At 42.8% G+C, this 14389-nt stretch overlaps 1 protein-coding gene across 1 annotated transcript; it reads left to right on the plus strand.

Annotated features, from left to right (window-relative positions):
- Window positions 1–576: 576 nt before the first annotated feature.
- Window positions 577–13947, plus strand: timp2a (TIMP metallopeptidase inhibitor 2a). The gene is made up of 5 exons (XM_080049382.1): window positions 577–972; window positions 8462–8562; window positions 8705–8813; window positions 10862–10986; window positions 11844–13947. Exons 1-5 carry the CDS (start codon window positions 843–845, stop codon window positions 12039–12041), a joined length of 663 nt encoding a protein of 220 aa, XP_079905508.1. The 5' UTR covers window positions 577–842; the 3' UTR covers window positions 12042–13947.
- The last annotated feature ends 442 nt before the right edge of the window (window positions 13948–14389 follow it).

Raw genomic sequence — 14389 nt, forward strand, 5'->3', positions numbered from 1 at the left:
TAACCTTTATTTAACCAGGCAAGACTGCTTGAGCTCAAATGACCTCGTTTACGAGCAAGAAGGCGGGCTAAGAAGAAGGAGAATGTTCTTAATCTGTAAAGTAACACTTTATTCAGTTTATCAGAATAAATCACATTCATGTCTTTATTGAGGTGGAAGCATAAGGTTGTATAGTTGCATATATATATTTTTTTTTCAATATTATTATTATTTATTTATTTATTTTAATTGCTGCTGCTAGCATATAAAGACTATTTTTTAATATATAGGCCTATATTGTTTTTAGTTTATTCTACTTGTAGGCTACATGCTAAATATGGGGTTGCAGTAAGATAAAGTAATACCAAGTTTATTCACAAATGAAAAACTTTATTATATTCTGAGTTATACCCTGGCCTATTTCAAATATCAGAGTAGAACTCTATGGAGTAGACCCTTTGGCCCTCAGACTGAGGCTTGAGTGTATCGCTGCAGACCGGGTGAACAGCGCCCTCTGCCGGTTCCTCCGGTAGCGCGCGGGGGAGGAGTCGCTCCGTCAGCTTTATAAAAACGCCTTGATCCCCCAAGAAACGAAAACACTCCCGAAAGACAGACAGCTGCAGAGAGACACCCCCGGAGACCACCAAGCACGCAGTCAAACCTCACCTTTATACCGGAGCTGAGTGAGCATAGGCTACAGTCTGCTGTTGCTGACGTTGCCTGTCGTTAAAAAATAAAATAAAAAACGAATAGCGGAGGGGGGACGCTGCTGGCTGCCGCTGGATCTCCACTGCAAAGCATCTACGCAGCAAAGAGAAACCAAGAGGGCGAAAAGAGCATCGCATCAGTTTTTATTTTTAAAAATGCCGTTTTCCGTTAACGGCATCCTTTGCACGCTCGCGCTGCTGCTGCTTTGGCGGGCGGAGGAGCTCGCGGAGGCTTGCAGCTGCGCCCCGGTCCATCCGCAACAGGCGTTCTGCAACGCCGATGTAGGTGAGTACAGCACCGGGGGCTTTTATTGTTGTTTTTGTTGTTGTTGTTTACCTGGCACCATGTTGCACCAGGCTCGTGCACGGAGCACGGGAGCTTCAGCCCGCCTCCGGTACGCGCTGCTCGGGCTCACGGAGGTTTCTGGAAACCGCTGGAGGTGGAGGGTGTTGCTCCTCAAGGCCAATGCTCCAGACAGTTTGCATCGCAATCAAGATTGCAGACACACACGCAGTATTGCTGTATTTGGTCAACGTCATAATGAAAAACATATAGCGAGTAATGTGTTAAAATAGCCATTTGGGGGGACATTTTCTGTTTGTTTTGGTGACATGGAGGGATGCTTTGAAGGGACACACACACACCCACAAACACAGACCCATGCTCATATTGAAGTGAAGTCTTCATAAAATCAGAATAAAGAGTTAAAAGTGCACCTGTGGCCCTCACTGCTCAGCTAATTATGACCTTCATGAACTTTATGGTGATCACCTCTTCTGTTTTCAGTGTAATTGAGTCCCTATCCAATCCACAATAGCAGGACTATAGGCTAGGGCACTAGGCCTACTACTGAGTCTGGGTGCACTAGTTTATGCAAGTCAGTCAGTTTCATATGCAGGAAGGAGTGCGGGGCCATCATCACTGTACATAATGTCTCAGGTCTGGAGCAGAGTGTGTGTGTGTTTCCCAGGATCTTGGTCGCAGGGCAACGTGGCACAAGAGAGGGAAAGAGACAAGGAGGGAAGGAGCGCAGAGGAGGACAAGGGATGGAGAATGTGAAGAGAGATTTCAAAGGGAGAGACAGAGAAAGAGAGAGAGACAGAGAAAGAGAGAGATAATGGGAAAGAGAGAGAGAATGGGAGGGGGTTGAATCTCAACCACAGAATATGTCACACCACGAGCTTTCCTCCTCTCTCTTTTCTTTTTCTTTTTTATATTTCCATTCCTGCCCTGTTTCTTCCTGTGAGGGGTGGTGCAGCCAGGAATTACAGGAATGCATGCTGGGGTTTTCCCAACTTTGCTCCCGTGTAACACAGACACACACACACTCTCAAAGCTCAGATACACAACTGCTGCAGGCCTGCTGCTAATGAATGAAACACACACACACACACACACACACACACACACACACACACACACACACACACAGGCTACAGATGACATCTGGCTGTCAGTTCAGTGTGTCTGTGTGTGTGTTTTTTTTGTAGAGGAAAAAAGCAATGAAAGTCACGGTCGAAGTCAAATATGCACTGTGTCCTTTGGAATGAGAAACTTTGAGACCAAACTTCATCCTCTCTTCCTTCTTTTGACTCACACGCTTCCAGAAGCATGGGCGTGTTTCTGTTCGGGGCAAAATGCCCTTGAAAAATCTGACGAGGGATTTTAATGCCAGTGAATCATTTGGAGGGGAGGGTCCTTAGCCAGAATCGAAAATAGACAGCTAGTTACTGTTTTATACGTGACTAACCCCCAATATTATCATTCTGGACAGTGACATTTTGTCTCTCTCCCCCTTTCTCGTCTCTCCTTTACATTCTCAAGGTTTCTGTGTATGTTGGACAGATTGTATCAAATGATTTCCCATTGCAATTGTTAAATATAATTAACAGGACTTGGTAAATCATTTCCTAGGGCACAGAATCGATACTGATTCTCCATTATATCCTTGAAACATGTTCGGGAGTGCAGTTGGCATTCAATATCAGTCTTTAAAAAGGTCTCAAAAAGTCTCAAACTTTGGAGAACCCTGGCGGTATCCTTATAGAGGAAACAAGGTATTTCCATACACGTGCATCCGTGTGTGTGTTGCAAAATGCCAGCTCTATTTTCAGATGTGTGACTCAAAATTGGTCAGGTCTTAGAAACGGGATGTCACTGAGTTTGTGTTTGGTGTCCTTGTGTTGTTGTTAAAGGCTGTGTAAGTCAATATGTGTTTTTGTCAGAGGAGGGAGAATGCACGTTAAAGGGCAACCGAACCACTAAACGGTTACAATGGTCGGTGTCATTGTCCCAGAGATGGTTTCAGGGTGGAGCTGAGGATGACATTGTGGCTGTGGCGGTTTGTGAAAAAGCCCACATAAGACGCAGTAGCACTGGCAGAGGTGGAGGCAGGAACGTAGGGAGGAGGAGAAGAAGAAGAAGAAGGGTTGAAATGGCTTTGGTCTAGTCTGGTTCTGGTTGCCCAGAATGTGCATGTAGGCAACAACAAAGTGACATTGTCAAAAGTTATGTGGTTTGACAATTGATTGTTTTTTTTTTTTTTGTTAAATGGGATCCCACATCACATACCAGCTCCAGTGTCTGTGTGTGTGTGTGTGTGTGTGTGTGCATGACCTTCTGTTTTTCAGGCTAAATGATGCTCCAGGTCAGACCACAAGCCATAAAGATGAAGCAGCGTTATGCACCCACCACACAATCTCACACAATCACACACACACACACACACACACACACACACACACACACACACACACACACACACACACACACACACACACACACACACACACACACACACACACACACACACACACACACACACACACACACACACACACACACATATATACATAAGTGAGACAAACATCCTCCTTTCATATAAATGTGTTAGCCACAAAGGGGAACTTCCCTGGCAGCCCTGCCCAGTCAGACTGTCCCGACGCTGGGCGTTGTGGAGTCACCCCGCTGTCTGCAGGATCGGACATGTGAAAACACAGACACATCTCCATTTATGGAAACAAAATACTTTTTTGCGTCATGAAAACTTTCCTTCAAGATCATGGAGGATTTTTTTTAAAGAATAGAAACAGTCATACCAGCATAATATATTTCAATTTCAATTGGGTTAAATACTTATCAAAGACAGAGTATAAGTCGATCAGTAGCATACCTATATCGTTAGCATTGTGCTAGCTGCTGTGGCTCGGTCCATGCCACTTTGTTGACATACCTGTTTACAGAGCCTTGCTAGGTAGCGGATCGTGAGTAGATATTTACTGGTTTTGACATAAAGTTATTTTGACAACAAGCTTTCTCCAGATTCGCTGACTCCACCTTTAACAACTTCAAAGCTACATGTCAGTGTTGTGTTTACACCTTGTTCAACTCACTGTTAATGGGCAAAAAATCAATTAATGCTGCTTTAAATATTATTGTGCTGTAACAATTGGCTTATCACTTCATCAGTCTATCTAGACATAATTGACTTTTGATCTGACATGACTGAGTCCCTCTCCCCGGTATTATCTCTGAAAGTATTGCAGCTCCTGCTACTGTGTTGTGAAGGACTCCCAAAGGAAACCAGAGCTTTCTTCCTTACTGCAGTGGCCTTCAGACAGATGTTCAGAGGTCACAGGACCGGCTCAGTCGTGTGTGTGAGGGGCGCTTTGTCTCTGATCAGATGACAAGTTAAACTGAAGGCCCACGTAGGTCTGGAATGGAACAAACCACATCGGGGAAAGTCGGTGGTCGCTGGAGTATGAAAAAAGAAGTTGCATAGTCATGTGGTTGGACTGACAGGGGGGCCACTGAGGATGTGGCGCCGTATACGTGTGTGTGTGTGTTCATGTGGGGTTGGATGGAAAACATTGCGTAGTGCAACTGATATGCATGTATAAGTCATTAGACGTCGCCCTGGTTGGGACTGGGTAGGGGAGCAGCAGAAATGTGGGTCAAAGTGTGGTTTATGGAGGGGGGGTCCTGGGCTGCTGAGTGACTGCCGGTGCTTAGATGAATTTGGGACCAATCTGCAGTGAAACTCAGGCCCCTTACCCCGGTAGTCATGCTGTTTAAAGCTGTACTATGTAAGATTCTCAACACAAAAAACTTTAAAAAAAAAATTTCAATAGCATTTTGTCCACAATTACCATTCCACCTAAATGTATTGTGACTGGACTAGACTTCTTCTCTAAATACTATTTTGATTCTCTACTGTCTGCCCCCAATATTCGTGCCAGAATCAAGCAGGCACTCGAGAAGTAACGTGTCATTGGAGATGTATTACTAGCAACAATTTTTAATTCATTTTTTAATAACTATTCATCTAATTATTTAAACGTGGCAGAGCAGTCAATAAAGAGCCCACAACTTCCTGTTACATAGTTACGTAGTACAGCATTAAGCATCATGCTGTGTTGTCTGCTGCAGAGGCAACACACTGTTTAGACTGCACAGGCTCCTCAACTCTGGCTTTATTGCAGGCGGATGGAACGGAGAATTAAACATGTCTGCAACTGCAACAGCCAAGGTGAAAACAGATAAACTCCCACAATAGCAATCCATTGTGAATCACAGGGTTATTTCCCCGCAGTAATGGCTGCTGCTGCTCATTCGTTGCTCATTAGTTTGTGGCACAGAATGAGGTTGGGGAAATGAGAGCGGAAAAACTCAGAGGAATGCAGGAGAGAGTGCCAGCCAGGTATACTGCTGTGTGTGTGTGTGTGTGTGTGTGTGTGTGTGTGTGTGTGTGTTTGTGTGTGTGTGTGTGTGTGTGTGTGTGCGCCCAATGTGTGTGTGTGTGTGCTTTGGCTGCTGCTGCATATTTGCATAAGCATCGGAGTGGAACTAAAAGTTTCCTTGTGAGGAAACTACGACTAGTTCAACTGACAAATTACTTTCTAAAGCCATTGATCAGTGTTGAAGGCCGGCTCCGTTTCCAATCCTGCTCCAAGGTGATGAAAAAAGGATTTGTTTATTTCTGTGTCAACAAACCTTTTCTCTTAAATCAGCATCAATCAATCATAAGAGTCATTTGTCCAAAAGGTGAATGTGTAATCTGCCTAAGCTTAAGCTGTTCTTTATCACAACATTGACATAGTATCACCTTATAAAGGTGAAGTGAATGCACGTTTTAGTAAACAGTTGCCTATTCTTTCAGCAGACTCCAAGCTAAATTAGCATTCTTTTTGGAATTGAGTTTTTGGCAACCTGATTAATGTAGGTCAGGTTTTTCTTTAAGAACTGGTTAAGGAAGTGTCAAAAAAGGTGTTCCAAATGGCCATACTCGAAGATGAAAGGGTGTGAAAAAGCATAGAAAGGAGGCAGATGCGATATTATTTAAAAGTGCACAACATTTTCAGACAGTCTCTCCAGAAAGGAGTGACTGCAAAAGAGACTGTCTGCGAAAAAAAACAAAAAAAGATAATAAGAGGTCCAAGCCCTGCTCTTCTCTCAGTCGGCCAATCATGGCACAGAGTGATCGTTAAGTTTTGGAAATTGTCGGGGGTTGATCAAGCCCCTGCGTCTGTCCAGGTAGCACTACCCCACCCACGGCTCTCCTCTCCTGATCCACAGCCACTTTGACCCAACTTCTGCTGCGTCGGTGGCCAACTTCATGGCCCTTCGCCTTGGGTTCACACATTGGCCTGAACTCAATCCCAGCTTGAGACACCTTTTGGTGACAAGACTCTCGATATTGCAGCACCTCCCTGGTACGGGACACCCTGAACACTTTGTACAGGCTGCTGATAGGGAGTTTCAGCTGGCTGTTTTGCTCATGCAGGGCTATGCTGCTCAGGCTGAGCGGTAGTCCCAGCCACTTCCGAAGGAACTTGCTGACTCTCCTCTCAAAGCTTTTTACAGTGGAGATCATTCCGGACCTCCTAGACCAAGAGGGGCAAGATAATCCGTGGGAAGATGCCGGTCTGTTATATCCAAGCCTTGAACTTGCCAAGTAGACCTGACTTATCCACTGCTGCTAGCCAGGCTTCCAGCTCTTGGTCGCTCGGATGGATGCTGTGTAAGGCTGCAGTCAAACACCTTCCCCAGGCTGTTCACTGGTTTCTCTGTCATGGATGGTATCTGGGTGCTTCTTCAGCACCAGAGATCTTAACTTCACTGGCTTGAAACCCTTGCACGCCCAGGTGATCACTTCTTCAAGGCCTTTTAGGATCCACCGGCTCCCTGGGACTGATGTTGTTCTCAGCGTCAGGTCATCCATGAAGGCGGTGATGGACACCATACTTGTTGAGGGGGCCTCTGCACTGAACCTCAGCAGACTTCACCAGCATGTTCATGGCAAGCGCAAAAAGGATCACTTTAAAGTTAGTAAATAGTTATAATTTTTTTTGTAATCAAACACAAATACCATTTTCTACACAACAAATCAGTTGAAAAGATGTCACCAGTTGCAATAGGAAAATGTGGTGGCCTATTTCCACTTTCCTGACATTTTACAATGGAAATAATTGTTAGCTGTCGTTAAGGTTACATGTGCAGAAAAGCATGCACATCAGACCGGGCTCAGGGGAGTGGCGAGCGAGAGACGCAGTTAACTGTGGGAGCAATGAACCCCCATATATGTGTCTGCTCCAAGCCGTAAACTGAGCCCAAGGGTGTAAGAGCAAGTGTGTGTGTGTGTGTGTGTTTATCTATGTGTGTTCCTGCTTATTTAATGTTTTTTTTTTTCGTCTTTCTATTGCTCATATTTTCCATTCTGAATAAATGCCCTGAGCATAGCTGAAGCTTGATGTAGTCAGTCAGGCCATTAAAACACACACACACACACACACACACACACACACACACACACACACACACACACACACACACACACACACACACACACACACACACACACACACACACACACGGTGAGAAATATGCCTCTCTGGCCCACTTTCTCTCTGTATATCGACTTTCAAGTTGAGTTCTTAATTCTGGTGACGGTTTCCTGGTCATGTTCAGAGATGGGAAGGTTTATGTGTCTGGCCCTCATGCAGGTTTGGACCCAATGTAAAATCTCTTAGTTTGAGTTTAATTGACCGAGCTCCTGTTGATGCTTAAGCTGAGCCTCTTCAACTCATTTTATTGTCAGGGCCTCAGTGCAGTGTGTGCAGACTGGAGGCAGCTGTGGAGGTTTTGGCAGCCATACATCTGCCCTTTTGTTAGCCTGTGATGTGGTGAACAAGAATGTGAGGCAGCTCGAGTGATGTTTCAATATGCCTTACCTTCAGAAGAAATCGCGTTATGATCATATCTTTTAGAGAGATTCTTCAATTAACTGGACAGAGAAATGACCTGCAAACAATTTTATATAACTGATTCAAGTTTCATAATGTACATCAAGCCAAATATTCTCTGGGGTCAGTTTCTCCAATATGAGAATTTCTCTGCTTTCATACCATCTTGAAGTAAATATCTCTGGGTTTGGAGAAGACATTAAAGACATTGCGTAGGCCATTTTGCACTGTTATCTAATATCTCAATGACCAAACAAACAATTATTTGGATGAATCATTAATTTGATTACTTCAGATGTGATTTTGCCGCAGCACGCTAAACACACTCCCAGTAAAGATTGAAGACAGCTGTTGGTCTCTGGGGTTTTTACTAGAAGCAACTCTGTGAAACTTTGAAAAATGCAACAACTTCAATGACATCCGTACAAGTTTGAATATGTTTACATTCAATTAAAAAGTCAATTTGTCGTTTGATGGTGAGATCAGTTAACAACATGTAATGTGACACCATGTTCCTCTGCTTCCCCCAATAGTGATTCGAGCAAAGGTGGTTGGAGAGAGAGAGGTGGATTCTGGGAATGACGTCTACGGAAACCCCATCAAGAGGATCCAGTATGACATCAAGCAGATCAAAGTGAGAACATACACTGATTTCATTTGGATCCTTAACTTGATAGATAATCCACCAGAAGCCTCAGCCAAAAGAGGTTGATGCGCAGACTTTTACTTCACTTCATTTTCTGACATTTGACCCCCTCGCTGTTGCTTTGTTCCAGATGTTCAAGGGGCCTAACGAGGACATCCAGACCATCTTCACTGCTCCCGTGTCCGCTGTCTGTGGCGTTACCCTGGATGCCACTGGCAAGAAGGAGTACCTGATCTCAGGTATGTGTAACGTTTGCATGAGATTTACGGCCTGTTTGGTCTGTATAGAAATAAATGCAAGTTTCATGAGTGATCTTCGATTTGGTCACTTAGTCAGTTAACCAATACCAAAATAAATATGAAAATGTGTTTGTGGTATAATGTCTCACTACTCTATCATAAAAAAAATGCTTCTGAGAAATACTTTCTGTAACAGACAGACGGACAGACAGACAGATATGAAAGTTAAAGGAATTCACAAACAGACAGATAATCAGATTCTACCTTCATGTGTAAACAGCCAGGCAGGCAAACATGAAATAAGATAAATACACATTGTGTGTTGGAGGGATGACTGTTTATGTTATTATGGGTAATGACACGCTGCTGACTAAACCCTGTGGAGACTGGGAGTGACTTTGTCTGTCGTGTTAGAACATGAGCTTGTGTTCTCACTGTATATCTTGTTCTCCCTGCTCGAGGTCAGACGACCGTGGGGTGAGAATATGAGAGATAACAGCCTGAAGGGAGCATTTCGTATTGTGCTTTGGTGACTGTATATGACCTTGTATAAAATGTTATTTCACAGATGTAATTTTTAGCACCAAGGCGGAATTTTTACTTTGAATTCTTATAATAAAGTGTCTAGCACACAACCCCCTATAAAATGTGTTTTTTTTTTTTTTTTACCTGCTGTTTTTTTCTCCAAATTATGTATTAATTACATGGCTTTAGAGGCTTTAGAGCTAGTATGTGGACTTTGTTATGATCGCACAACGCGAGGCTAGCCTTTTTTTCCTGTTTCCAGTCTTTTTGCTAAGCTTTAAAGCTAAAGTGCATAAATTCTGTGGCCCCCATTAGGAATTCTGATAAATTACAACAACACTGTTGGCGCATCTACATGAGGTAGCCTTACGGTGACCAAGTATGGATTTTTATTCCTTCTGCTGTACGCCCGGGTTTATTCTTAGCAATGAAAATCAACAACTGAAACATTTCTTTGGCGCTTCTTGAGTTCCTGCACAAATGTCGGTTGGCAACACCAGTTTGTCAAAGCCACCATACTGAGATACGAAGACAGTTTTGTGGAGGCTTGTTCAACTTTGTGTCAACTCGTTTGGCAAGGGCTTGAATGTAACCAACATTCATTTATATGAAAAAGTTCTGCACTATAGCTTTAATGTGTTTATGCTTAATGTGGCTGGTGTTGTTATTGAAAGCAGCGGAGTGAGACATAGAATACGGCGAGTAGAGGAGACTCGGAGGCTCATGATGTCATGCGTGCTCTGGTTTCCCCATCGCAGACAGAGATGCACCCGCAAACACTCGCCCTAATTACATAGAGTTGTAAGAGGAGGAACTGCTGAAGCCAGCGTTTCCTCTCTCTCAGACCCTCTACTTTTTTTTCTTTTTTTTTTTCAAGATGTAGGACTTGAGTCGAGGGAAAGACTGTTAACTTTCTGCTGACCGGGGAAATCTTTTTGAAAATGATTCATCCATTCTTCAGTGTGAAGGGTTAACAGCTGGCAGGGCTCCAGTGAAACTTGAGTCAGTCCCGTCGTTGAGGACAAACTTTAAAGACTTCAACATGTCGAGAGTTGCTCCGTAGACAGATAGCGATGAAGTGGAGATGACACAGCCTCAGCAGATCTCTAAACTAAACTCGAAACATCTTCTTGTTTTGACTGGTGCCACTCGTGTGCAATACATAAACATAAACTCCAGCTCCTCACGTGGACAGACGACCTGTGTTGATGCCTGCGTGCACCAGTCTTAAGAAGTAACAGATGTCTATCATGTTCACCAGTGAGTCTGCTATCTGATGCCTTTTGTCCAATCAGAGCGTTCGTAGCGATGCATCAGGAGCTAGGTGTTGGTGTTTTGCTGCGTGTATGATCTTGTTGTGTCTGGATTTTGTCTGTCACGTATCAGCCAATTCAATTCTTTATTTTAAAAAGGGACAGTGAACATTCATTAACATTCTTTTTCTCAAAAGTGAATGCACCCGAGTAAGCTTGAAAGCAAGTTACCATTGTTCAACTTTTTCAATGTCTTGTTCTTTTTTACAGGCAAAGCCGAGTCCGGCGGTCGCATGCATGTGACCCTGTGTGACTACATCATGCCCTGGGCCTCTTTGAGCAGCACTCAGATGAAGGGCCTGAGCCTGCGCTACGAGATGGGCTGTGAATGCAAGGTAAGTGAGGCCGCGCAGGGCTGGGAGATAAAGCGTACAGTACATAAACAGGCGGAGTTCCCCACCCACTTGGAGTACAAAAGCAGACAAAACAGACCAAACCAGACGAGACATGAACCAAAACAACAGCTGCAACAATAAACATCAGAGCAAAGACTTCAGAGAGGGAGATATGGATTAGCTGGTTTGAATAAGTTTGACAGAACAGTTTGGACTTTAAAGATCGAGTCATTCGGCACAGTTCAGTTTCTCACACAATTTTTTTTAATTTTCTTTTATTTATTGTTGTTTTTATACTTTGGCTTTTGTACGGATTAAACCAGCGTCTTGTAACATGGTAATTAAGGTAGCCTGATTTTGTTACATTTTGACGGTTTTCCAGTCTTTATGCTAAGCTAAGCTAACCATCTCCTGACTGTAGCTCCATATTTAGCTTACACACATGAAAGTAGGGTCGATATACTCTTTTAAGACTTTACAAGAGAGGTACTAAGTGTATTTCTAGAAAATAAAACTATCGCTATTTTATTGCTATTTATTTATTATCTATACATGACTATAAACAGTGTGCGGTAATTATATTTGATTTGATTTATATGTATTCGGTTTGTTCTTGTGAAAGTTTTGGGGATTGCAACTTTAAAGGTAGACAGTGTTTAGTGAAGTTTGTAACAACAATGCTATTGAGCAGGTAGTTATTTAGTGTTGACTGCTTTCGCCAAGGCGAGGCTGGTCAGAGGGGCGGAGCTGGAAAAGCTGACTCCACCTTTAAATCTAAGGAATGATTTTTCTTTTATATTTGATTGCGGTGATTGCGCAGACAGTATAGAGAGATTTGTTTTGTGTGTGTTCTGCAGATTGTGCGCTGCCCCTCTCTGCCCTGCGAGATCTCCGCTCCCGAGGAGTGTCTGTGGACGGACCTGATGATCGAGAAGCAGGTGCACGGTCGCCAGGCCAACCACTACGCCTGTGTCAAGAGGACGGACGGCTCCTGCGCCTGGTACCGCGGCGCCGCAACGCCCAAGAAGGACTTCCTGGATGCAGAGAACCCTTAAGTCACGTGACACGCCTTGACTGCCCCATACACAGCCTGGCGAAAAACAACAACATAAATGTAAAACGATTCCATTGAAATTTTAGACAACAACATCCGGGAAAGGGATTTTAGATTTTTTTTTAAAAGGCAAAAAACTAAATGTGACTGAGATTACCCGCTGGTCTGAGAACAAGCTTTAGAGTCTCTTTTTGTATTTTGTGGTCTGAAAAGCAAAATGAAAAAGGCCTCAGAGGTTGTTCTCAGACACGGCGTCTCTGTAAAAAAGACAAATCAAAAAATAGCATCATGAGACATAGACTGGTCAAGTGATGATGTCACTTCCTCCTGAGGCTGGCGTCAGGAGGATATAAATCCTAAGGCGAGACAGAGCACTTCCTGCCCCTGCAAAGCTCTTTAGCAGCTCTGCTCTCTCCACCAATCAAATGCGCGATCTACGGACGATCATTCGCTACCCGCCGTCTTGTTTCTACTTTTTATTACCTCATTCTCCATTTTATTCCAAAGCCAAATTCCAAGTTGCCTTTTTCTTTTTAAAATGATTGTCTCCCTCCCTCCCTCCTCTCTCTCCGAAAACACTATTAGTTACTGCTTCTCTCACCAACACTTAACTTTTTTCTTTTTTTAAAATGAATCTTGAATCATACTGCATGGCTGATCTTTTCTGGTTTCGTCCGGTGAAAATCTCTTCTTGTAGCGATTTCTTTAAACTGAAGCCTGTGTACGTCACAGGCCTCACTGGACCAGTCTATGCTGTGTGAAGACGAGCCTCTAAATTTAAAACAACACCACCTCGTCACTGCCCCAGAGTACAATCAGAAATGTCCCCAAATTGTCTCACTCTTCACCCATCTATCCCCTTGTTATCCCCACTACGTAGCTGTACAGTACCTATGCATTATACTTTTGTTGTTTACTTGATAATTATTATTTACTGCATTAGGAAGTAGATTTGCACTTTTTATGAGGATGAGTTTCCCAGTAAAGACAAGAGCCTGAACACTCTGATGTGACAGCTATTAATCGTTCGCCCAGACCGACAGATCCACCTCAGGTGCAAATTTAATTTTTTAGTGCTTTTGGTGATCCTCACGTACTCCATACAAACGCAAGGTTATTCTTGCTATCTTGGTCATAACAGATTAAATATTCCTTGCAATTAAAGGGGAATTTTAAAAAAAAGAGGCGTGTGAGAGGTTTCGGATATAAGGGAGCATTTATTTTTTTCGCAGATTTTGTGTGTGAAAGGGAAACAAAAAGAGCTAGTGGGATGTTATTTTCAGTGTCTTTGTATTATCTGTTGATTGTAAAACGCCAACAGCCGTTCCATGATTTGCCAATATATCCTCGCAGACGGTTCATTTCATGAGTAACAAGGTCCTTTACATGCTTAACGTTAGCTTTTGACTTGTCTTTCCTGCTCTCCTACCAGTTATTAATGAAAGCTTTATTGCCCGTCATAGAAAGCAAGTTACTCCATCGAAGTTTACAGTGCTGTTTTATACACCTCGAACTACATTAACAAAACAAAAAAATATATGTATGATGGAGTATTGGTGGCATAATTTAAAAAGTAAACTCTTTCCATGTTCCATTACTTTGTATTTTTTTTCTCCAGTGTTATTATTATACCTGTCATGATTTTTTGTGTGTTTTTTTTTCTCCCTCTGTCTTTGTCTATGATGTCTGTAGCTGTAGTGTGGAGGTGGGAAGGTCCTCTTGCGCTGGAGTAACGTGAGAGTGAAGAGAGATTAATCTGTTTTTGGGAGAGGTGTAGAGAAACGAGAAATGGGTACCTTGTGTGAATAGAGGACTGTGCATGTGTTTAATGCTTTGTGTAAGTCCGGGCCAAGGACAAAAAAATATTCAGTATTATCAAATAAAAACCACACGTTTGAAAGAATAAACGCTGCCTTATGTGAGTCATTTGTTCCAGATTATTTTGCTGATAACGTTTCAGGTTTTGGTGGAGTGACGCAGGCGGTCATAGGTCATGTATCTAAGGAAAAAATGTGTACATCCAAAATTAATAAAAAAAAATATATAGTTATACTTTTTCAAATAATGTTTTACTTTTTGCTAAATGCAGAGTAGACTATAGGCTATATAAATTAAAGGGTGTGAGGGCAGAAAGACTTAATTACCTCAAAAAAGTAGTTTGCATGTTCATCATCTTACTTTGGTGCGTAAGCGTGCTAATATTTGCTAAGTATCTTGACCTGATGATGGCTTTAGCCATATAAATAAAAACCTACGGATCACTGATACAATTTATTTTGAGGGAACCTTGAACATTTGAACCAAACTTCATGACAATTCAAATTGAATTTTAAATTGAACTCCCAAACA

This window comes from Ammodytes marinus (assembly GCF_949987685.1).
Source record: "Ammodytes marinus genome assembly, chromosome: 20".
In the NCBI taxonomy this organism is placed as follows: Eukaryota; Metazoa; Chordata; class Actinopteri; order Uranoscopiformes; family Ammodytidae; genus Ammodytes; species Ammodytes marinus.